The sequence below is a fragment of the Empidonax traillii genome, unplaced genomic scaffold (genome assembly GCF_003031625.1).
Source record: "Empidonax traillii isolate 1590-97213 ecotype Southwest subspecies unplaced genomic scaffold, ASM303162v1 scaffold605:size788243, whole genome shotgun sequence".
NCBI classification, from domain to species: Eukaryota; Metazoa; Chordata; class Aves; order Passeriformes; family Tyrannidae; genus Empidonax; species Empidonax traillii.
Genome location: NW_020955798.1, coordinates 24,970 through 50,134, shown reverse-complemented (window position 1 = coordinate 50,134; position 25,165 = coordinate 24,970). Strand labels below are relative to the sequence as shown.

At 38.5% G+C, this 25,165-nt stretch overlaps 1 protein-coding gene across 1 annotated transcript; it reads right to left on the bottom strand.

The window, feature by feature from the left end:
- Window positions 1-808: 808 nt before the first annotated feature.
- On the bottom strand, window positions 809-25,165 carry TXLNG (taxilin gamma). The gene is made up of 10 exons (XM_027898576.1): window positions 25,114-25,165; window positions 16,145-16,457; window positions 15,377-15,468; window positions 11,922-12,092; window positions 10,994-11,188; window positions 9,430-9,549; window positions 8,412-8,486; window positions 5,700-5,792; window positions 5,067-5,162; window positions 809-4,078 (listed from the first exon to the last, which is right to left on the bottom strand). Exons 2-10 carry the CDS (start codon window positions 16,440-16,442, stop codon window positions 3,758-3,760), a joined length of 1,461 nt encoding a protein of 486 aa, XP_027754377.1. The 5' UTR covers window positions 16,443-16,457; window positions 25,114-25,165; the 3' UTR covers window positions 809-3,757.

Sequence of the window (25,165 nt, the reverse complement as noted above, 5' to 3'; positions counted from 1 at the left end):
GAAGTACAGCTCAATGTGTGTGTGCATGTGCATTAACAGGAAACACTTAGCACCTGACTAAAAAAGGAAAAAGCCAACAGGGATCTTCAAACAAGTTAACAAGTTTTTTTCAATTAAAAAATTAATACTATCTTCAAAGAGACAGAGTATGTTTTTGTGGAGCAATTCTAAATGCTACCTAGAAAAAACAGACACAAAGGAAAACTGAACTCAAAACCAGCTCCAAAACAAAACAAAGTTTAGGGAAGTTGCCAAGTATTAGGGGTTATGCCAAAAAAGGCAATCAGAACACTTTTCAGTATTAGGAAACTGTGAGGGAGTGTACATCAGTTACAAATCACCCCACACAGTATGACAGAACTGGGAGCACTTGATGAATTGACTGAAAAAACTGATTTTTAACATAAACTCCCATATTTTTCACACTGCACCAACTGAACTATGATGGATAAATTCTGGGAGACAGAAGGCACAAGCAGAATTCAAAGCAGGCAGGTGCAGGTCCAGCCAGAGCTTCTGCCCTCTGTGGTCTGACTGACCCTCACCTTAGGACACTGCCAAAGTGAGGCGAGTACAGGACTCACCTCCCCCTCAGCCCATGCAGTGCCAGGAACTACTGCCAGAAATGTGCAAGTCACTGACACAACCCCGGAACAGCCCCTTCAAGGGGCAGCTCACTTACGCAATACACTTGAACTCAAATTTCACATCTTTAATTTTCACTCTTAGTTTTTCAAATAAATACAGTTTCAGTAGATTCAGATTGAAGACATGAATATGATGTTAAAGAAAAACTCAGAGTCCAGTATATTAAGCATACTTATTTACTTAATCTATACAGAATCGAGTAGATAAAATTTCAGATTCACATTAGTGAAAAATCTCTACAAAATGTTTTTGAAAAGCAAAACAAAGACTGCCTGTTCATTTATCATTTTTCCTCATGAAAGCAGACATGGGTTGTAAAAATAAAGCAGTGTGTTTAGCACAAACTAGATTTCTGCATCACTTTTTTCACAGTTATTTCCATCTACAGTCCAAAGAGGTAGATTTTCTGCAACACCTGAGAATTGAACTGTAACGTAACCAGGTGTAATGAAAGGAAGGACAAAACATTAGAGATACAGCCCTAACTTACTTGTGTAGGTATAAACATATTTGGGTCTTGAATCACATACAATTGAGCTTTTGCAGCTTAATCGTGGTGAAACTTGTCAATCAGGCCCCAGAGTTTGATAATTAGATACACTCATCTCAGGCTACATCAGTTTACATCCCAAGTTAAACAGTTTGTAGTAGTGGGAGAAAGGCAGTAATACAAGTTTACTTAAAAACCCTACTGGAGCCCATCTGGCTGCAGCCTGGCAGTGCAATAGCCTGCAGTATGGCAGATCAGTGACAGTGCGGAGCTTATCCCTTACATCAAGTTTGTTTGTTTTTTTTTTTTTTTTTTTAAAGAACACTTTTTAAGCAATGAAACTCTACTGACTGGTTTCAGGAAGCAAAGTACAGCTTGCTTTGGCCAGATAAGTTGCTATGACATGGGTATGTGAGGGTAGGAAAGAGAAAGGAGATCTCCGTTTTATAAGATTTTCCCTTGGGGCGTTCTGTTTCATTTACATGTTTAGTCAGTAACAAATATATTTGTATTGCTGTTCTATACATCTGTCATTTCTCTTAAAGCCCTTTAAGATATTCTTGCAGCAGGGACCAAAAATTCATTCTTGCCTCCACATAGAACAAGCACTATAAAAAGAATTGTTCAGGATATAAATGTCCAAATAATAAATTGTAAAAATAGAAAACTGCATGTCCTACCTTGCCAATGGTATGATGCATCAGATACAAAGTTTTTCACCTTTCCTCAGGAAAATTACTTCATGCTTAGTGTTAGCTGAAAGCCAGTTCTCAGAACAACTATTTTTTCAAGCTTGATCCCATAAAGCACGTAATTTGAACAGCACATCTGAAATATTTCTTTCCAGTTATTTTTTATGCCATACAGTTAGCATGATCGACATTTCAAAGCTCTGAGTCTAACCTGACTGACTGCTCATTGCGACCTTCTTTTCATTCCTGCATTGTGCTTGGATCACAAGCACCAAACCCACACAAATTTAGGAGAAAGATGGCCAGCTTCCCATTTGCTTCATTTCAGAAATGTCAGTTTTGCACAGTTCCTCTTAGTGGTATGAGCTAAAACACATTTATAACCTTACCCTCTCTCAAAGACAGCTACATTATTGCAACTTACATTACTACAGGAAAAGGATCAGGAGCTCAGTGCAGCCTGAACATTCAAGTAATTTAGCCACTGAACTGTCAAGGGCATTGGGGTGGGAAGCTTGTTGAGATGTGCTTGATTCAGAAATTCCCTCCCAAGTAAGTGCAAAGAACTTTAAGTACCAGAAAAGGCTATACATGTTCGTATTTCTTAAAATGACAGCAACCAAAACTAGAAAGTAAAAACACGGGAATTAAAGTTAAGGGTAGCTTGTAGTTATATCACACATTGCCTTGCCAAAAAGTAAGTGTTGGTCCTAGTTTCTTTCAGAAGAAGTCATAATGAGGGTATCAAATTTTCTAGGAAAATACAATATGGTTTAAGGTTAACAAGGAAGCTTTGCTTGCGGCGTGTTAGTGTAAGAATGTGAAGTACCATCTTTACCAGATAACCTGACTGGGAAGGCACTCTGCCAACTGGTGCAGCTTTGGGGTTGAATGAGCAGGAAGTTCCACACTGTACTTCAGGAAAGGTACGTCAATTTTCATGTTCAACTATAACACAAATACGCTTGACTAACACCTAATGTATATTTGTCACGATCCAGCTATTAGAGAAAGCCTATTTGCCAGACTCCCATCTTCCACACCTCCAGCAGTGAGTGTCTATTTTCCAGCCCTCCAAACAATCCAGATATTTGCTTAGACAGTAATGGATCTTCCTAGTCAGGATAACCACGTGGTGGACACACTACAGATAAGAGAGAAGAATGTGACCAACACCCGTGCAATAGGCTCCACAGCTGCAAAATCCCCCTCGGTAACATTGCTGTACATTTTCTCACACATTTATATTTAACATTTTCACAGGTAGGGCAAACAGTCCAAACAAACCTTTATGACACAACCCTGAGACGTCTGCAAAAAGCTGTACACCCTGTTTCACCAGCTGCAAATTAATGGATTTCAAAGCTGTGTTTTTCAAAAGGACATAAAACCCTTTACACATATCTTTTACTATATTCTGGACCTTTACTTTCTCATTCATTTATATGGAAACATACTAAGGGGAAAAGCTGACATTTTTTTACTGGCCATTAAACATCCTTAGTAGATAAATTTACTGGAAAAATTGGTAATCTTTAGTATACTGAGTGGTAAAATCAGAGTGCTGTTCTTTAAAATAAAAAAGTGACCTGCTGTCACCATTTTCCCCAAACGATGTTGTATCTGTACATAGTCTTCCATGACAGTGATTTGTGTTGTGGGGAGGAAACTCACATGCATCCTTTTACGGAAAAATATTTTCTTTTAAAAAATGAGGCAGATGTGCAACACAGTTGTGGAAAATTTATAGTTTAAGCTATTTAAAGCTGCTATGCAGCTTCCTGTACCACATAAGTCCAGTAGTTCTAAGAAAATACAGATATGGTAGAAAAAGTAAGAAAATTTTCACCACAAAACCAAATAGTTACCACCAACAGAGAAAGTTATACACAAAATATATCTCTCAATACAGTGTTTACACTTCATTTTAGTCTACAGATTCAGTGCCAGGAACAGGACTCGTCGAGACAGTCTTTTCCGAGCTATTTGCCGCACGTGATTCCGCATCGGGTTGGATTCCTGGTTCCGTGTCAATGGGAGTTCCCAGCTCCTCGTGGGAGTTGAGTGTGCAGGACTGCAACACCTGCACAGCTAGATCCACATCTGCTTCTCTAAGAGAAACCTGCTCCTTGAGCACCTCCACCTTCTCATTCAGCTCATTCCTTTCTGTCTGAAGGGCCCTGCATAGCTTCTCCAAACGCTCCAGTTTTATTTGAAAGCCTTTGTATTCTTTATCTCTTACTGTTTTCTGAAGAACAAAAGAAATAAAAGCTCTGTGATACAACTGGTTTTTTTTCCTAAACTAATGAAAAGAATCCCCACTATTTAATCCCAAATATTAAGTCTTAATTGCTCCAGTAGGTCAAATTCCAGCTGAACTAGACCAAATTTCCTCCAAATACTTCACCTAACTACACTTCAGATGGTTTGTCTGAGCTGGAGTGGAAATGGACACCTTTAAAAACAAGCTACGAGGCCTACATAACTATTTAATACTATGTAAGGGCTGGGCATCAACCAGGACCCTGATATTTTCAAATTTATCCCATAAAGCAGTAAATTACAACCCAGATAATGGTAACTACAGGGAGGAGAAGTGCATAGAAGTAGGAAATCAGCAATTCAGCAGCAGAATCCAAGTCAGGAGGTACCATACTCCTAGCTCTATTACCTAGTTCCTTGTAAGAACAAAAAGATAAGCAGTGCTATAAGCAGAACCTACACAACCCAGCATGGTTTGGCAGCATCACACCTCACACACCTGAACTGGGCCTTAGACAGGGCAGGCACAGCTGAACAGCACCACTCTCGCCAGAATACAAGTAATGGCATCTCATGACCTCAAAAGCAGCAGCAGTGCAAGAAAGCAACTGATCCCTTACACATGGGTTACTTCCTTCATGTCAGTCTTGCATGTTTAAAACAGATTTTTACTGCAGCACTGGTTGAACTTTGCTCAGAATATTAAAATTCATTCAATTCCTTCAGCTCCTGTGATTTCATACACATTATCCCACCAAGGAAACAGTAAGCAAAGGTGAGGCTGAATTTTTTTTGTGCCATCGTTTTAGATTTACATAGCAGCCTTCCATTTTCCATGCCTGAGGACAACAGTATCTTATACAACAAAAAACATTAAGGCCAACAATCCAAGAAGAGGCTACTGTTCTCTAAAACTGAAAAACTGTATGAAGTTCTCTAGGGCTCAGCCATACTGCTGCTTAGAAGATAATTACCTCTTCAGCCATTTGCAGAAGAGCCTTGTTGTTGTTTTCCCATTTTGTACGCCACACAACGGTTTCCTTTTCCAGTTTCTTAATCTTCTTTGTCATCTACAAAAGATAAATAAAACATTTAATTTTGTGGCTTGTGTTGCAACGTAGGTGGTTTTACATGAGTAATTTGTCTTTTAAGCGTTATTTTCCAAGTCCAATTTGAATAAGTTAATTTGGAAAAGTGTTTCTGCATAAAATCAACCCCACTAATACAGATTCTGCATTCAAAGAAAACAAGATTGAGTCTTAAAAGAAACAGACTAGCAACTTTTAAGTACAAGTAATAAAAAGCTCCAGGAAAAGAAGTTTTAAAATATAAGCACAGCCAAGAGAACGAGAAGTATTATTTGGTAAAACACTGAAATTAGGATTTAGATATTATGCAAGTAGGTAAAAAACTAGAAAAATTTACATTTTCTCCATAATATGACAAATTCTTATGACCTCTTATTATCCAAATTAAATGTCAAAATAATCCAAACAAAATAAAAAATGCAACTCACTAACAGCATGCATCTCTGTATTACTTTTTATAATATTTCTATATTACTTCTCTATTTTTGTATTAATTTTCATAGGTAATTCTATACATACCTTCTCCATTTCTTGCCTGAAAGTTGTAAAGAGTTCATTACTTTTTGCCATGGTGGTCTGGAATTCTTCAAACTTATCCATGTAAAGAGAAAGCTGTTGGAAAAGAGGCAAGAGCATTAATCTGAACAGTGTAATACAAATACAAAAATATTAAGGTACAAGGCAAAATTAAATGGGAAATAGTAAAACATGAACTTGCTTTATCTTTTTTTTAACTATCCTACAATTTCCATTTGAGGAACATGCAGAACTTGTCTGAAAACATGCTATTCAAATTATACATGAAGTAGAGTTCTGTGTTTACAGAATAGCAATATATTCTGAAGTACAAAGAACATTATGTTTAGTAAAATGTTGGAAGACCTCACAGTTTATCGCTATCTCATTTTTGCCTCTCCACTGGAAAAAAAATTAACTGTGGACATACACATCTACAGGAAATTCAGCACAGGGTTAGTGAAATTACAACTTAGGAAATACCTACCTTTCCTCCTCCAGCCAAAGCTAATAACCAAGGCTGGGACAAAATAAACATGATTGATTCCAGAAACCGAAATACACATTCACAACCGATGTAATTTACCCACTGAGCAACAGTCATGAAAAGTGAATATTGACAAGAAACTAATGTAACAGTGAAAAACACGACACTTTAAAAAGTCAAGAACATTAACATATGACAACAGAAAACATCTTGCCCTGCACCACAAGGTCAATCACCAAGAAAGAACTGCAAAATATGTTTAATAACAGTTTTTTAAAAAAGTTTGACTCTTATTAAAACAATCAGTGTGTGATTTGATGTTCATGACCATTTAAGAGTAACTTCTTACTTCCACTGAAGACTATTAGTTCTCTCAATTCTTACATTGGAGGTTGCAGGACAATACAATTCAGAGGACAGAAATATTGTATTCTGCTCTATTAGCAAAGGAAATTACATAAAAGGAATTAGCCCAGTTTGTCAGCAGTACATCATGACTCTCTGTCATTATTGTCACTGAACTTTCTAGCTCATTTTATTCTACAAAAAATATCTGTCAGCCCCAGGAAACCACAAACTATATTCACTGTAACTATCAAAAAGAACAACAAAAAAGACATTGAGATTTTAAATAAAGGGTAACCAACTAGGAAAAAAAACATAAAAAACTAAGTGTGGAAACAAAACCCTTATTTGGAAGCATCTGGATGCTTGTATGTTCAATTCCCATGAAGATGTGCATGATTACACTGAACTACACACATACACACACACTTTAAATATAACTCCTGGAAAGCCTAGAAAAGAATTAGTAAGTATGAAAAAAAAGGGCATGGAACAGCTTTCAAAGAGACTGCCATGGTTTAAGCCCAGCTGGCAACTCAGCACCACGAATCTGCTCACTCACCCCAACTCCCCACCCCAGTAGAATGGGGAGGAAAATCAAAAGTAAAAATTGCAGGTTGAGGTAAGAACAGTTCAATAATTGAAGCAAAGTAAAATATAATAATAATGATAATAAAAAGGAAAAAACAAGTGATGCACAATACAGTTGCTCACCACCTGCTGCCCAAGGCAAGACCCCAACCCCAAACACCCATCAGCCCCTTTCTGGGCAACCCCCCCTGTTTATATACTGGGCATGACATTCTGTGGTTTGGTATATCCCTTTGGCCAGTTTGGGTCACCTGTCCTGGCTATGCTCCCTCACAGTTATTTTGGGGGTTTTTGTGTACCTCCTCAGTAGCAGAGCATGAGACACAAGAGTCCTTAACTTAGGATAAACACAACTTAGCCACAGCCAAAACATCAGTGTGCTATCAGCCATATTCCTACACTGAATCCAAAACACAGCGCTGTACCACCTACAGAGAAGAAATTAACTCTATCCCAGCTGAAACCAGGCCAGAAAACCTCAACTAAAGCAATAACAGACATACAGTGAATGGAACAGCTACTGCTTCTCAGGTGCTCTGATGCTGAATGAAACTACCATTTCCCTGTGCCTTACGTGCTGAGTTCACATGTGACCAATGACTGGAAGTGATCCAGAACCAAAGCCCAAAAACTGGAGACCATCCCTCCTCTCTCAGAGAGGATTTTGCTGTAACATTTATATTACAGCAAACAAGTAATTCAAAGACAGCAGGGTTTTTCTGTGGACGGAGATACTCAGGTTACCAAATCTGAATAACTACAGGGATAAATGTGACATGGCTTGTTCCCAAACCTCCATCCTCACAGGATGAGATGGAAGCAGCAAGAAACAGATTCTAAAACTTGCGTGGGCAAAAATCCCCATCCAACTCTTTATAATCACAAGGGCCTTTCTGGTCCTGAACAGCTACATAAAAAACCCCAAAGATAAAAAGAGAGCAACAGTTTCAGAGAAGCTAAACTTCCTTAAACTTTTCTTCTTAAGATTTCATATATTCTAGTCTTTAATATTAACACTATTAATTTAAATGGACACTAACTCCAGAAATTCCATGTTTAGCACCTTCCAGATCTATTAAACAGCAAGTTTATAAATTATCATTCATGTTTCAGTACTGAAGACTTACCTACCGGAAATTAAATTTAAGACTTAATTTAAAAAAATACTTTTCACAAGCACCTGATGAGTTTAAAGTTTTTTCAGATGTTGCATTATGGTCACTACAGTCATAAATCTCTCTGTATTTTATTTTCAGAACTGTTACTGAAGATGTCTCCATTAGAAATGATACCTGTTGCTTCAGTTGAGCTTCCTGTTGCTTCATCTGTTCACATTTGTGTCTGGACTCTGTAGCTTCTTTAAGCAGCTAAAAAACAATGCAAAAAGCCACATAATGAAAAAAAGTATTCCTAAAAATGGCTTACCTTGATCTATGATGAAAAATAAACAAACGTTAACGTCACCTAAGGGCTATTCAACCATGTTTTCTCACATGGGCTTTTTCAACACTATATTGTATTTTCATGTATTTAAAGCATGTATTGACCCATGCTAACGATTAGAAAAATGTCTCAATCCTTCTATTTCTGTAGCAAGTTTGAACCACTAATTTTATTAACAAACTGTATGTAATCTATAACTGCTTTGTAATCTAATTTATTTTCCACTTTCTCTAGTCACTAATAGTACCTTTACAGACTAGTTCAAAACAACTTTGCTTCAACTTGTCACCATTTTGTAGGTTCATCTTTGAAGAGATTTCCACCAGCTTATGACTCAAAAATTATGTTTAAAAAAAAAAACCAAACAATGCAACACTGATCATTTTAAGATTGTACAGAAAAAGCAAGGCTTTTGCCTAGAAGTTACAGATAGATTGTTAAGAAAACTGCTTAGAAGACTGCAAGTAAATTGCTGATTATCAACATACAAATAAAATATCACCCATAGTTTGAGGGGGCAGACACTGCAGAAGAGCACATGCTTTATTCAGCATTTGTTATTTCTTAGGGCATAAAAACAAAGGTTACAACTCCTGACCCCAAGAAAGTACCTTTGGTGTTTCATCCTGTTTCCCAGTCTAAGAAAAATCTAAATGACATTCAGCACATTTGCTGACAAAATGCAAGCAGTAACACTACTTGCCTATTAGTATGGGCATTAATATTTTAGACATCACACACAAAACTTAAATCTCAGTCTCTATCCTCTCAAAAGACAGACCTCTCAATTTGCTGTATTTGCTTTAAATCATGGAAAGTCTGCTCTGGTAGGTTTTATTTCTCTTAACATAGACAGAATTCACTTACAAACTCCCGTTCTCGCTGATGTTTTTCCTCTGCTTCCTTAATAAGTTGAGTAGTTTGCTGAAGTTTGGCATCCACAAGTTGCTGCTGCAGTTCCTTATGTTTGAACACTTGATCAATATGCTAAATGAAAAAAGAAAACAACAGTAGTCAAATATAGAATCTGCTAGTCAATGAAGGCAAATGCAGTGTTTGGGGAGATGGACATTGTTTAGAAGTTTCATGCAAAAGAAAAAGCAGCAAAGGAGTGTTTTACATGCTTTTTCCCCCCTCTATCTCCATACATTATAATCACCCTTTTTGCCTTTCACAGAAGCCAGGTGCCTGTTTTTATGGAATTGGTATAATACTGTCAATCACTTCACACCAGACATTTCAAAAATCCTGTAGCAAGCAGTCTACATCCTTACTTCTAAAGTTGGTTGATCTAACTCTAATCTTTACCGTACTTTGTTACTTCTAAAAGCTCTAGTCCTCATAAGTAAAAAAAGCTCAAAATAAGCAAAGTTTGCAACAAGTTTATTTAACTGATGGAATTCCACACATCACTAAATTTTTGTGGTCTTACTTCTATCTCTTAAGCAGCACAAGGCAGCTTCCTACCTCTTCTCTTCACCATATACTCTCATGGTAGATACAAATATTCTATCATTGCAAAAGATGGGGAACCAGCCTACAGAGAGCTTTCTAACCGATCCAGATTTAAAATAAAACAAAAAAACCAGCCCCTCAGAAATAGTTGAGAAATAATACTGCAAACCTCCTGTGCCAACTAAGAACCAGCCAACTAATCTTAGCTGTAGGACTCCATGGAGTTCAATTCTCTCTTGGACAAGGAGAACTGGCTGTTTTCCATCACTGTAACTTAGGCAGCAGCTAGCTCCCAACCTGGTGCCAATTAAAGCCAGCTCAGTTAGCCCTATAGTAGAGACACCTCCATGATACCAGGCCAAATATATTCTTAAAGCATATTTATATATATTTATATAGCTTATTTTGATTCTATGCCATCAAGAGCAGCTATGTAAATAAAGGAGCTTCTCAAGAAGACTGCAACCCTAATGAACCAAAAGAAATAACACAGAGAATAAGTCTTATATCCCCTCCGATTATAATGTGAAACCATAATTTTTAACAACTTCAACTATTCATAAATATTTATGTTGGAAGCAACCTTTGGAAGCCATTTAGTCCACTCAAACCAGAGTCAACTTCAAAGCCTGGTCAGGTTACACATACCTTGCCCAGCTGAGTTCTGAAAATCTCTAAAGAGAGAGATTCCACAAACTCTGGACAACTTATTTCTGTTTGATCACTTCCACCATGAAAGACTTTTTCCAATACATCTTTAATTTAGATATTCAAAACCAGGAAGGAAAGAAGGACAGTGGGCCAAACAGCTATTAATTTTTTCTCAGCAGAGCAGTAAAAAGAATAATATAAAAAATTACATATATATATCTACAAGGGCTGTAAAGCATGAGGGTTATTGCTCCCCTTTCAATAATTATCTCATCCTTAAAGTCAAGGAACTAATAAAATCCCAACAGAAGTACAGTGTAAGCACCTCTTCTCGCAGTGCATACTGTTCAATGAGTTTCTTCAGTTTTTCCCCCAGTTCGATATTTTCCTGTCGGAGTTTGGCATTATGGATATCATGCTGTTCTAGTTGAGCCTGAATTTCATTCAGCGTAATCTGGAAGTGTGCAGTTGCTTCTTTCCGTCTTTCTTCTTCTTCACGTGCTTGCTGTATGTTTTCTTCCTTTTATAAGAGAATATTGAAAGTGTTCAGGTAAAACCATGCACCTTTTTCGTATTTTTGATTCAGAAACAATGGTGATAATTCACTCCTGTACTGTTTCAAGTTCTAGAGTGCTAGAACTAATACAAGCCACAATCATGATATGCTATGCTGACTATCCATGCAAAGTGTGTGGAACAAAGAAGCTAGAAATTTCAAAACTTTTAGATAATCTTGCCCTTACCATTACAAACATTACTGAGAGGCTGATATTAAGATGCTACATAAATACCTTTGCAAGCGTCAGAATGTCCCAGATGTAAAAAACAGCATTGATACTATAATGAAATTTCCTACAGCAACCACAGATAAGAATCTCTTGGTTCTTTTCCATTTCACTCCCATCCATTATATTCTGACAGAATTAAGCCTTTTTTGATACCCTGCCATTTCATGCTGCTATTATTTCACTTGTGCTATTTTTTCCAGCACTCATCAGCACTACTCCCAGAAAAAATACGACAAGATCAAACACTGTAATATGAACTGGTTTAAGGGGAAAAAAACCCAGTCAACTATCCCCACATTCTTAACCTTAAAGTCAGCTACACTTATACCACGTGCCACTCGTCTCCTACAGGTACAGGTTATGGGCAAAGTGGCAAATAAAAACCAGCATTCCTGATTTTAAGCAGTGACCAGTAAGTAATATTTCCACCACCAGCAGCACTGTAATTTATGTAAACAAACCAACCTTCAGAGTTTTGTTATGACGCTGAAGCTCCCGACAGAGAGATTCCAGTTTGCTACGTGCCAAAATGGCCTTGCTATGCTCACTCTGCAAGTGGACTTTCTCCTTCACAACTTGTGCTTGCTTCTTCTGCAGTATCTTCATTTGCTTTTGAACATTCCGGCTCTCCTCCAACTAACATTAGAGAGTAAATTTGTTAAATAAACATAGGTGAAACCACCTTTATGCATCTAGATGAGCAGACTGAAGAAACTTTTAAAAATTTTGGATGAAAACACAGAAATTAAATTTTATTAAGACCCAAGCTGATCTTAAAGAGAAATTACCATAATCCTGCAGAGAATTCTAAATGTATAAGGACAGAAGATGAAAATATACTAATTCCAACTTAAAAAACATTTGCCTTTGGGGGACAGCACCATGGACCTATCGTTGACCATGAGCTATCAGCCTGCATTCAGCTACAGGGTAAGAGTAGCCCTAAGAAAGGAGGACGTGGTAGATACAATTAAAGGCCAACTGAGACTGGCTTTTCAACAAGTCACAACTTTTCCCACTCTTATCTGGAAGGTACACACAGCTGTTTATTCAGCAGGTCTTGTTTTTACTATCAAAAAGGAAAACCACAGAACTGTGCAGAGCAGAGCTCCTTCTTATCAGCAGGAGCTCCTACCAAGGGAAGCAGTAATCGATACAAGTTTGTGAAATTATATGGTATTTCAGAAAGGAACAGACAAAACTAGCAGCCCTGACAAATCAAGTCAAATACTATTAAAGCTACAAAGCCCAGACTTTGATGATTTAAGAGATCTGCAGTCTCAACCATCTGAAGCAAAATTTTTGTTCTGTTTCCTTTAGGTTGTTTAGATGGTAGATAACACAGTTAAACTCTGCATACATAATTCAAAATCTACTCTATGAATATCCAGTGAACAGAAGTTTCTTGCATTAATGTCTCATTGTCAGTAAGTTCCATTATGCATGATTTTTGGGCTCCCTGAGAAACCATATTTACAGTCTGTTCTATTGCAAAGAAGGCAACAATGTTAAGTCTTACACTGCTCCTCATTAGATAGATAGTGCCTCAGCCTCAGGACACCACAGGAAAAGAGGGCTGGCAATGAGGAACATCACTATGACAGAAGAATAATAAAATGCTGGCTTTCTGAAAGAGCTCAAAATAATGCTGAAGCACAGAAGAATGAATAAATGACCTCCATGACAACAGTAAATTAAATGTATATTTAATCTAGTTTAGGGGAAAAGAATGTTAAAGAAATATTTCCACGTCCAAATATAAAAAGCCCTTTTCTTGGGTGGCCAGAAAACACCACTCCAAGTGGCTCTGCTGTTTGCATACCTATCAAACTTCAGGCCTACAAAAGCGTGCCAGTGTGAGACATATCACCTCACCATGGATGCAAACCCTCCTGCACCACAGACTGATCTCCTGATAGATTCCAAATTAGGAAAAAAAAACAACTGTGGAAGATCTTTTGCCAGGAGAGAGGCATTCCTACCTTTATTGTACAGTCCTTTTCATGAGACACCACTGAAAAACCTGACAGTGAGCTTTAAAGATGATGAATCTTTAAAAAAAGAAAAAAAGCATTGTAGGTGCACTGTCATACACAGTTCAAACCTCTGCTGGCATTAAAGCTGACACCTATGCCAGTGGTTTACCACCACGATCACGAAGAAAAAAATGCATCTTAAAAGGAACAGAGTCAGATCCAACCTAAACTTTCTAAGGGAAACAGGTGTACCTCTAAGACTCATTTAGCCAAAACAAAGCTACTCTTACACCCAGACAAGCTCCCACCCAGATTCCCAGCCACTCTGAGCATCTTGAGGAAAGCTAGTGGTTTTCTACAGTGATGACTATCTATGGACTCTGAATGCTCACTGCACCTATCGACTACAGATCATCATCTGAGAGGGCAAAAAACGCGATCACACCTCTTCTGATTGCCAAGCTGCCTGAAGAAAATTACAGTTCATTTGGCCTAGCTGTTCCCCAATTGTTTATGGATCTTTCCTTCAGCAATAAAACTCAAAGTGAAGATAGGGCAGACTGTTTTCTCTCTGCAAAACTGAGGGATTCATGCTGGCCTAGCTCCTCATGCAGGTCATCATCATCACCAGTGTGAGCTGACATGGGAGCTGTTTGCTCAAATACAAAAGGCATCGCATACACAAGTGATTGCCCACAAGAACCAATTCATTTATTGCATTTTTCTCTCACAGTATCAAAGTTCATTTTTAGGTGGGCTCCCCCATTCTTGAGTTGCACTACAGAACTATTATTGTTTCTCATTTCAGTGAAAGTGACTTCTTAGAGAAGCTGATGGTTTTGAAGGAAATAAACTCATGTGAACAAGAGCATGTGAGAGAGAACAAGGAAAACAAAGCCAAAATGCAACAGACCTCCAAGGAGGACTCGATTTGCTTGACAGAACTAATGTCAGTCAGTCCTTAAGCAATTAATATTGCCTCTGTGAGTAAAAAAACTACCACTAGATCATCTTCAAAGTTTTGGAGACATTATTAATCTCAAAGAAAAAAAATTTATTTCAGGAAAGTTATACCATGTTGTACAGCCATTATACAAGTTTAAAAAACATTTGCATATGATACACTTGACATCTTATGCTTTTGTCAAGCTTTTCAAAATTATGTCTTTAGTTCGTATTTGTTTTATAACTACAAATACAGTGGGAAAATATATACACACTTTTTTCAGTTTTTCAGTTCCTGTCTGTCCCTGTCTCAAGACAAACGAATCAAGCGTTGATGTCTCCAGGAACATTCTGGAAAGTGAAACTTATGAGCCTTACCCCCTACCCCTCCAATTTTGTGATCAATTAATTTAGAGAATAAATTATCATTTTGCCTACTTGAAGTAGGAATGCACTTTATGAACTGCTTCTTTTTGGTTTGTTACTGAAGAAATGTATAGTTTTTTATCCATTCCTTTGCACGATCAGGAAGCAAAAAGTAAAGTCTTTCCAACACCCCCTATTCCCCCAAAATCACTGAGTTTAATGTAAATGAATATATTTTTTCCCCCAAATCTCTGTAAGACAGTACACTCTCTTTATACTAAATAAAACATTATCCTATAAAACGTTAGCACAAAAGCATTATCAACTGCCAAAAACTAGGAAAATAATTACTCCCAAAAAAACTCTTAGCTTTTCTGTTAATCCTAATATTATGTTTCAACACCAAGACATCAAAGCCTATTTTTAATTTGGGTTTAGGCAGTAACACAGAAGTGAAACGACTACAGGAAAGTTTGGCTAAAACAATATTCACAGTCAGCCTGAGAGTCCAATCTTTTTTCTCCAACGCTGAAAAATATTCAAAATCATTAACTGTCCTGTATTACTTGTGCTTGCATTCCACAGTTAATATTAACACATGAATAACTCCTGCTATCTTTACAAATTACTTACCAAATCAGCATACTTCTTGCACAAAGCTGCCAGCTTTTCCTCTGGAGTAGAAAGTGTATTCAAGGCTTGCATTAATAATAACACTTCTTTTCCTATGAAATGGATGAAAGACAATGATACTGAGGAAAAAAAACATACCAGAAAAGCAGCCTGTCTTTGGAAGTAAAATATAAATCCATGAGAAATTAATCAGTTAAGTTGTTCTCTGGTTTGAAAGCTGCATAATCCTAACTGATAACAAACGGGAAATCATCAGAGCAAGAATAAAATTGTCTTAGCTTATGTGCCATTTAACATCTTAGATAGCAAAAAATTACTTTACTCTTAGAACTACAAAAATATTTTGCTTTTACAATAGCACAGACAAAAAGAAAAATTTGAAAAAATGAAATTTAAAAGGTTAAGTTTTGCTATTAAAGGATAATCAAATTTTTAAATAAGCATTTGGAATTTAATTATCAGCTGTGCTTTGGCAGCATCGAACACCGCAATCCAAGATTCAAACCAGAAAATTAAAAAAGTTGATTAGCAATTACCACGTTGTTATTATTATTAAAGTTCCTATAAAAATAGCTTTGCCAGCTGAAGGAGTCTTACATATGAATTAAGAACTATCTTCTCCTAAGCAGAAGTGTAGTTTCTCAAAGTATCATGTTGAAGGTGACAAGTTTTTGGCTACAGAGTAAATTTGAGACAAAGCAAATGCATTTAGCTATTTGACAAAAATATTAAAGGCATTTAAAAATCAAAACACCAAAGAGAACACACCCAAAGTTTTCTCTTTGTGTTTTTCACTCTCTGGATCTTGTTGGCCATCAGGTGGATCAGTACGGGCTTCTTCTCTCCCAGGAGTCTCCTCCCGAGACTCTTGGGAGCAGCACGTGGATCCCGGGTGCTTTCTGTTCTTTGTGATATGCTCAGCCTCTTCCAATGGGCCTGTGTTTTCCAGGCCACAACAGTTGGACTGCATGTGCTGCAGTGCCGTATCAGACAATTCACTGCATTTGCTCTTCACCAGCTGATCTTGGTTATTCATTCCCATCTCGTGAGATCCAGCTGCTTCCATGGTAGCACCAACCACCTTTAGAACAGAAAGGAGGAAGTGGAAGTAAATATTCAAGCAAATGTGTTTAAAATGAAAACTTCCAGCCTTCTTTTGCTTGGACAAATAAGAGTAAATTGAAAAAAAAAAACAAAAACACAGCCACAAAACAAAAAACCACCTGCTAGGAAGTCTAAAGAAATCTACATTAATACATTGCTTCACTGACAGAGGGCAAGAGCTTAAACTACTTCAATCACAATGCCAAATATGACTGTCAGCTCTTAATGGAAGAATATTGGCTGTTACAACCAGAATGATAAGTAGGGCCAGAAGCACATCTGTTTTTGAAATGGTAAAATTCTCATCTGTGAAATCATCCAAAAAAGTGAATATTAACTGGCATCAGGTTTGGAGTCCTATTACCTATGGTTTTTAACAATACATTACTTCTGCTCAATTAAACAGCATTTTCTTTAAAGACTTCCTAAAAAGCAAAATCATTTAACCAAAAAGTTCAACATCACCAGTTGTTTGAATGTTGCAGTGATATGTTCATATTTTAGAGCAGAACACCTGACATTCTTGATATAACACTCTATAGCTTATCAAGCAGCTACAGACCCTCTCTCAATCACCTGAACAGCACTCTCAATTTCTAAAGACATTTAAGACTGATGAGAACTTCAAGGGTGTATGGTTGGGTTTTGATTTTGTTTTGTTTATTTGGTTACACTGCAGAGGCTTGGGACTGTGTGGAGGTGGTGGGGTATTCTTTTCCTGTTCACTTGCAACCCCACTATACAGTGTGCCTCGATAGTTAAAACATGATAATCAGAGCTGAACTCACTTTACTGCCAAAGTAAAGGGATCCTTCTTTTTTTCAGTGAACTTAAAGTAAATTTCCTTAAAATCACTAAGAATTATAAAAACAGTGCTTGTTTATATGCAGTTATGCTGCTTAGGCACAAATAAATTTCAGATTACCTTACATTTTCATATTAAAAAATGCGCTAATTCTTAAAGCCAGGAGTTTGCACTGGGTTTTATATTCTGCACAGGACTGTTTTCCTCTTCAAAAGGAATTAGCCAACATCAAAGGAATGTAGCCAACAGTAATAACATATTGTGAGATATATTTTGACTCCCAAGTTGTTCAGCATGCTTGAAAGAGTTATTTTTAAATCATTTAACAAATATATATCCTTTTTGCAATGTTCACGCATAACAGCTTTGTTGTTCTCTATCCTTAAAGCAAGTCCCTTACTTTAGACCTTAACTTAAGGTAGGTCCATCCTTGAGAAGATGGAATTCACACAGTACCTTTCACAAAGGACAATAAGCTTTTTAACTGCAAATAATCTGAACAGACGTTAAGGAGCAACTGCTGACTTACCAAGGAAGATTCATATTGCACAGCTCTTTACAAGTGTGGAAATCATGAACATGCTTTATGGACCAACATAAATGCACTGCGGTTTTACTGTCCAGTCATGTCAGACAAAATACTTGATAGAAGCCTACAAAGGTCATGCAGTAATTGAACTGGTGTGACAAATAACCAATTTCAATGTTTTACATCTCTAAAAAGTCAACTGTAAAACAGGCTTTTTTTTTTTCTTAGCTTGTCTTATACTGTGGGTCTTCCATGGGCACACTAAAGGCTTACCCCTGCAAGTTTGGGGTCATCTAAACAAATGAGATGCTTCACAAAAACAGACACGAAATGTGAAAACGGCACAGCTTACTTAACCTTTCTGTACAAACTAATGGTTGAAACCATGGCACAGATGTTCTCTAAAAACTATGATTCATACAGATGCCAAATATAGCGTGCCACATTAAATTGACAAGACAGGAAAGACCAGAGTATTCTGAACACAACATGATACCAGAGCACCTGCAGTGCCAACACAACAGCTGAAACCTGTAGTTTTTCCATTGCATAGAACATGAACTGATGCGCCTAAGTCTGGCAAAACACAGGGAAAGTCAGCTCTAAACTCAAAAGTTTCTGGTTTGGCAGAGCATTTCCACCCTTTTTGATATCCATAAACAGACTTAAGAGTTTCTATTCGAAAGCAGAGCAAAAAACTGCCAGCAGCTCTAACAGGAGCTGACAAGGCCTGACTGGCTGTGGTTACACACTGAACAGCAGCAGTGCCCAAGGAGCTCTTGCTATCATTTCATTCCCCTTTTTCATACCCACCTCCTCTGTGCTAGCCACAACATTCATGCAACTTGTTCTAACACAATTTACAGCCAGATCAGTTCCTCACCCCAGTTCACTGCACAGCAATAGGCAATCCTGCCAACCAGAAGTGCGAGCAGGATGATTGGAAAGAAGCCAAAGTACGAGAGCCACTAAAAAAATAAAAGTCAATCTAATCACAGTCAAAGCACAAGGAACTAAACATAAAATATCTTATCCTCACCACAGGTACACAGTTAACACTGGCTACTGAAGTACCGGAACACCATCGAGAAGACGACGTTCACGAGAAGCACTGCTTCAAATTTAGACAACTGAAAAGTTTCCACTGCTTTTCATCTGAGAAAATTCTGTCGTTTCTGGGGGAAAAAAGAACGAACGCTGGCAGGGACATACATGTGACCAGTAAGTCATGATACGCCCATCTCTCTTCTAGCAAACCATCATAATAACCTAAACATCGATTCAGAATTGGCAATTCACATGCATATTCTACAGCATCTGGAAGTTTGACGAAGTGAACAGCACCACCTCATTAATTCAGCAGAGCTTTTTGTTGAAGTCAAATTAGGTGTCAGTTCAATTTTTTACTGACAATAATTATTTCTAAACTCTTGAATATTCTCTATCCTTTGTCAAAAAACCCACTAGGATTTTTAGAATTTCACACTCATTCTATGAAGTCTTAACAGAGAAGTTAGAAAAAGAAATTAGAAATATCAGAATACTAAATTGAAGAAAACTGTGTACAAGTGTCCTTCAAACCTTTAATATATTTGAAAGTTATAAAGATGGTGAAAATATATAGAACTGGTCAACTTTCCTTTGGCTTTCCAGTGAACATGGAACTAATCTAAGCTTACTGACAAGCAAGTATGCTCTCTGCAAAACCAAAGCTCAGTGTAGCAGTAGACAGGCTTTGTAAAAATATCCAGTTTTCTTATCTTAAATACAATTACAAATTACTGACCACAGGCTAGAATACTGCATTTAAAGAGGTGGTTCTACCAGCAGCTAGAACAATCTGATAACATAAAAAAAAAGACAACAAACCATAGCCCTCCCGTCCCCAAACCCTCTCTTTAGTTAAACTCTTATCTATCGAGTTGTCGTCCATAAGTTCTAGCAAATCTGACAGTAGTGGCACAACATATTAAAATTCTAATTTATTTAACCTAGATTAGAAAGTGTTTGTTTTTCTTTTATAAAACAGAAGTTCTGCTATTGCCTGACAGGGGCCACAAACACTAATAGCTAGATGTTTTCTTTATTATGACTAACAAAGAATTTTCTCCATTAGTTGTCACTTCAGATATTAAAACCACTAACCATAAGTCTAAACAGCCTTCATACACTCAATGCTATTATTAAAACACTAAAACTACAGGTAGGGTCAGATTTGGTCTGTATCAAGCTTCAAGTCGAAGTAAAGCAATAATAAACATCACATCAAGAACATTTAAGTACTAAACCATGGTATCACATGGTATCATATCCTACCATTGAAATTGCTCCCTCCTTACTGAGGCAATGGTCAGAAAAACCCCAACTCTTACCTCTTATCTTTTCAAATGTGTGCTCATCAGGCTAGTGAACTTCTCAGTTTAACATTCCAGCCAGAACAGAGCACTTCCCACAGCGCATTGTATAATAGCGCTGATTCAGTACTGACTGAATGAAAACAAAACTACCCCAGCAAAGTCCTTCCACTGAAATCACTGCTACCTTTTCTAGCTGCTACCATGCTCTCTCAGCTTCCAGCCAGCTTAAGCCTCAGGTAGTTTGTAATCTGACAGAACAGAATCAGGTTATTATACGCCTAGAAAGATTTTCAGAGAGGCAAAATGAGTATGTTGCACAGGAAAAGTACAACTCCGTAAGATCATAAAATTATTTATCAAAATTCTACCATTAAAAAATATTTCCTACCTACCTAGCTATGAAACCTAGCTATTAGAAGATGCTGACATTTCTGAAAAGCATATCATGTTCAAGCTATATAAGGTACAGTTACAGGACAGTCAACTTGAGGATGACTGTTGGAAAATTACTGATAACAATGGTCCTGCTCACCCCGGAGCTTTTGTTCAGTCTTCTGCTCTGTTCTCTCAACTTATACCTCGATCAAAAAAGGTGTACATCAGGAAAATTCTACTTGCTTCATACCTAAAAGATCAGAGTACAAGACAGGTATCCTATTTATGAAACTGGTTACGATCACAAGAGCCAAAGCCAACTTTCATTCAAACGGTACTGCCTCGGCAACATGCGCTGCACATAAGGATAGAACAGACACCTGGGCGGAACTTGTCCTATCACCACGCCAAAATGTATCAAACCGACATTTCTTTTGGTTCTACTACCTACACAAGCCTGTAACACAGTGCTACCTAAAATATACTGTGCTTACTGTCAGTACTATGTGTGCCTGTATTCCATACTCCTGCATATATACACATACTCAGTCTTTACCTAAACTATCAGAAAACACTTCTCTGTACCATATATTAAAAGAAACCATAATTAATAGCTATACCAACATCCTTTTTCTCCTGTATGTTACCCAATTATCCTAAAAAAATATAAGCACTAGCATTAATCTATCAAAACATCTCCTACATACCCATAGCAGCAGTTGGCCTGTGCTGTGAAAAGATTCTTACAACCTTAGCCTTTGTAATTGCTAATACTTTCAAGAAATATCCTGAAAGCTTTGGAAGAAACATATGCACATAAACCAGATTTTCACAACTTTAAGACAACCTAATTACACAAGTATATACATAATCATTTGCTCAGCATCAGGCTCCAAAAAAGACAATTTGGACAACACTGTTCAGCTGACTACATTTTCAAACTTATTCCACATGAAACTGGACAGAAAAGCTTTACGACCCTTATCCTGACCAACTGCGTTAAAAAAAATATTGTGGCAAAAAAGTATATTGCATTTATTCTAAGTGTTTATGATTCAGAACAAATTTTAGGCTGCGGACATCCCAACAATTTACTTTTCCCTTCTAATACAGAAAAACTTACTTTCGAAAACATGTATGTAATGCACTTTTCTTCCACTCAGATACTCTAGAAGACTTTATTTAACATAACTGTACCAACTGTGTTGAAAAATCAGTCATTCTTGATAGCAATTTTATTTATAACTTCTGCAGAAAGACTGCCGTTTTAGGATGCCACAGAATTGAAGTTTGAATTTTATCGCAGGTACACCTTCATCCACTGGTCCAGACACAATTATTCAGAAGCATGTGACCACAAAACCAGCTTATTAAGTTATTTCTCTCTGCAATACTTCTCTATACTGTGCTCACTGACCTGAATGATCATGCAGTCTAATTATACCTTTCTGAAAACCTAAGGGCCTCTGAGGTGGCTTCCTCACTGAACAAAGATCTTAGTTGTGTGATCTGAAAGTCATCTCAAGCAAACATTTCACCCTGTTCTGTCATTACATTAAAAACTATGTTCTATGCATTCATTTATCTACTTTCAAAACACTGGATGAGGCACCTGCAGTATTGCTCATCTCTAGTTTCAAAGCACTGCAAGGTTAGAGGTCCCAACATAGCAGGAGGACAATTAAGAAATACCTGCTTCCAAAATTTGTATTTTATCTTTATAAAAGTCAATACAGACTGAATACTAACAGAATTCCACTATTAATACCACACAATTCAAGACATGGTCTTTGATATTTGTTCAGACACCTACATGACCCCTGCTTATGGCCCCTGCTCTTTCCTGTTACCTTTACCATGCTTCTTTTTCTTGATCTTTTAGTGGCCTCATGACACAGATGACATGCCTGCTTTTAAGAAAAGCTTCTTTGTTTACCTCAAACACAACCACAAAAGGGAAAAAAAAAAATCTCTTTCCTCATTTAGCTTAAGACATCAGAACACTGTGGTGGTGCATCTCTCACCCTCCCACCCTGGCCCCAGGCCACAGCATGATCTTGGAAATGCTCGTTAGGGCTTCGTCCTTGAGGAGCAGCACCTGGACTGAGCTCCTCTGGAGTTTATCACAAACACTGTCTGCCCCCCGGAACTAATGATGTCTAACAAGCTTCTGGTTTTTAACAAACAGCCTTGGAAACTTAAGTTTTCTTACTTGAGTAACAACTCAAGTAGAACAATATTTTTGTTACCAAACTTTAAAAGAAAGTTACCGACCCAAAACTGTGGCTGGGATGAAAAATTATTATGACTAAAGCCCAGTCCCTTGAGACCTTATAAACAGAGGTCCTAAATGAAATTCCTTGAGCTCTCCTGGACCACAGTGGGCTGTGGCCAGCATCTCCCTCTGAGAGAGCACCTCTCAGAGTCAGCAAACCTCCCTGGAGGACCATTGCTGAATGCTGACGGAGCCTGGGCCAATACCATTCCTCAAGGATCAACTCTCTGCCCCCTTAGAAGACAGAAAGGCATCTGACGTGAGTACTTCCCTGGATCTGAGGGGAATTTTTTACAGGTATATACCTTGTACATACTCTTCAGGTCTGTGTGTGTGCTATAGCATCTGTACTAAGAATGTGTGAATCCCTGAGATTCTTAAGTACTTGAGATTAGTAAGAGAGGCCTGAGTTACTGTTGTGCTATAGTAAATGCTACAGAATCTTTAGTTAAATTGTTTAACTTAAGCTATTGAATAAACTGTTAAAACCTTAAACTGTTGGTCAAGTCCGGGGCTAAGTCTGCAGGAGGGTCTACTCTGAGCCTTGTGGCTCTACAGGAGGGTCTCCCTCACTCCCTTTTATTCTTACCCTTTCCAATCCTTCTCATTTCTCCCCCCTTCCCAAGCCTTTCAAGTAGACAGTTTTTTGTTCATTTTAATATATACTGATTGATTTCAGTGGGATTTTGCTTTGTGTGCTTTAACCACGCAGTAAGTGGTAGAAGGAACCTTACCAACAAACTCTGTTGTCCTTTCACTTTTGTATGAAACCTGCTTTTGCCGGTGATTCGAGCGACCTAAAAAATTCAGGATAAACACTTCCAGTAATTCTAGCAAAAAATTCACTGCAGGAACCCAAAGCTTACTTGGAAACTTTTAGTGCATTTACATGCAGGGCACAAGGCTGTGAATTTCACCAACTCTTCTTTAATGTAAGCATCTAAGACAGGTGCTAATTAAGAAAACCACTTAATACAGCATGAATCACTTCCGCCAATGAGGTTTCACTTCCTCCTTACTACAAACCCAGTATTTTTCAAGTCATCCACAGTATGATTCTGGAAAAATCAGGGTAGACAAGTTCTGAATTCCCAATGCAAACAGGTCACAAGGAACCTAAAAATAAAGAAGCTCCTGTGTATCAAGGCAGGGAGAGGGAAATCTGCAAGAGTGCTGAATAGTTTTTAATTCAGAGAAAAAAGTTCAAAGTAAAATTTGCTTTACATTGCCTGCCACATTTCACCATTTGACTGTGAATATTTGAAACAATATGGAATACAGGTTTGTTTGGGGGTTTGTTTTCTCTTTTAAACATAATCATAATCTGATTTCATAACAGACGTTAAAGTTACTTACAAGTCACTTCTTAGTAAAGATCTTCAGAAAACACATAGGAAAAGACAGTGTTTTTCATTGAGGAAAACTATCTCCGTACTCCCCTCCACCTCTCTCTAGCAGCCAAAATAAACAACCACCAGCACCACAAAGTTACTATTTCTGGGATGCTGTTATCCTTTGCACCAAGGAAAAAAGTTACCATGAAAAGCCACCTGAATTTGTGTAAGGACACAGGATGAGATACTTAAGCAGCACATGAGATTCGCAAGGCAGTTCTGTCACGTAAAACACCGAGTGGGTGATATTACATACAACCGCTGAATTGCAGCATATTTTAAGTTTTTTGCCGCTCCGCGACCAAGTAGGTGTATTTCAGGCTTTTCCTGCGCGGACGCGCAACCAAAAATTACTGTAAAATCACTAGGGACACCGCTGCTTTCAGTGCGGTTTCGGCAGAGGACGCAGAGAAAAAAAAGACCTTTTTTTACCTATTCCGGGGGTTAAGAAAACGCTCCCGCCGCCCCCGCGGGCAGGATCACCCTCTGCTCCCACCGGGTGGGGGAACGGGGGGGTCTCTAGAGGAACCCCTAGGGAGGCTGGGGGAGCACCCCCGGGCCGCGCATCCCCCGCGCCCGCCACGTGCTGCCCCCCCCGCGGGCCGCGTTCGGCGGGACCGCCCCGCGCCCCCCGCGGAGGGGCCGCCCCCGGTCCCGCGGGACGAGCGCGGCTCCCCAGTGGGCCACTGGTACCACCTCCCCAGCCCACGCCCGGCCTCGGGGGCAGCCCGCGAACGAGGCTGCCGGGAGCGGCGGGGGCACTGCCCGCCCCTGCCCCGTGCGCCCGGGCCGGGCGGCCGCGTGGGGACGGGGCAGCGGGGAGCGCGGCGCCGCAAGCCGGCGGGGAAGGGGAGGTGGAGCGCCCTCCCGCCGGGCCCTGCCCGCGCCGCCGCCTCACCTCGGGGCTGCCGCTCGGGGCCGCCTCTTCCCCTCGGCCGCTGCTCGGGCTC

Excerpts from the sequence above, each read along its gene's own strand:
- TXLNG (XM_027898576.1), bottom strand. The coding sequence starts at position 16,442 with ATGGAAGCAGCTGGATCTCACGAGATGGGAATGAATAACCAAGATCAG. Across the intron at positions 11,189-11,921 it reads GTCATAACAAAACTCTGAAG|GAAGAAAACATACAGCAAGC; the intron begins GTTGGTTTGTTT and ends CTCTTATAAAAG. Across the intron at positions 4,079-5,066 it reads TTCTGCAAATGGCTGAAGAG|AAAACAGTAAGAGATAAAGA; the intron begins GTAATTATCTTC and ends TTTGTTCTTCAG.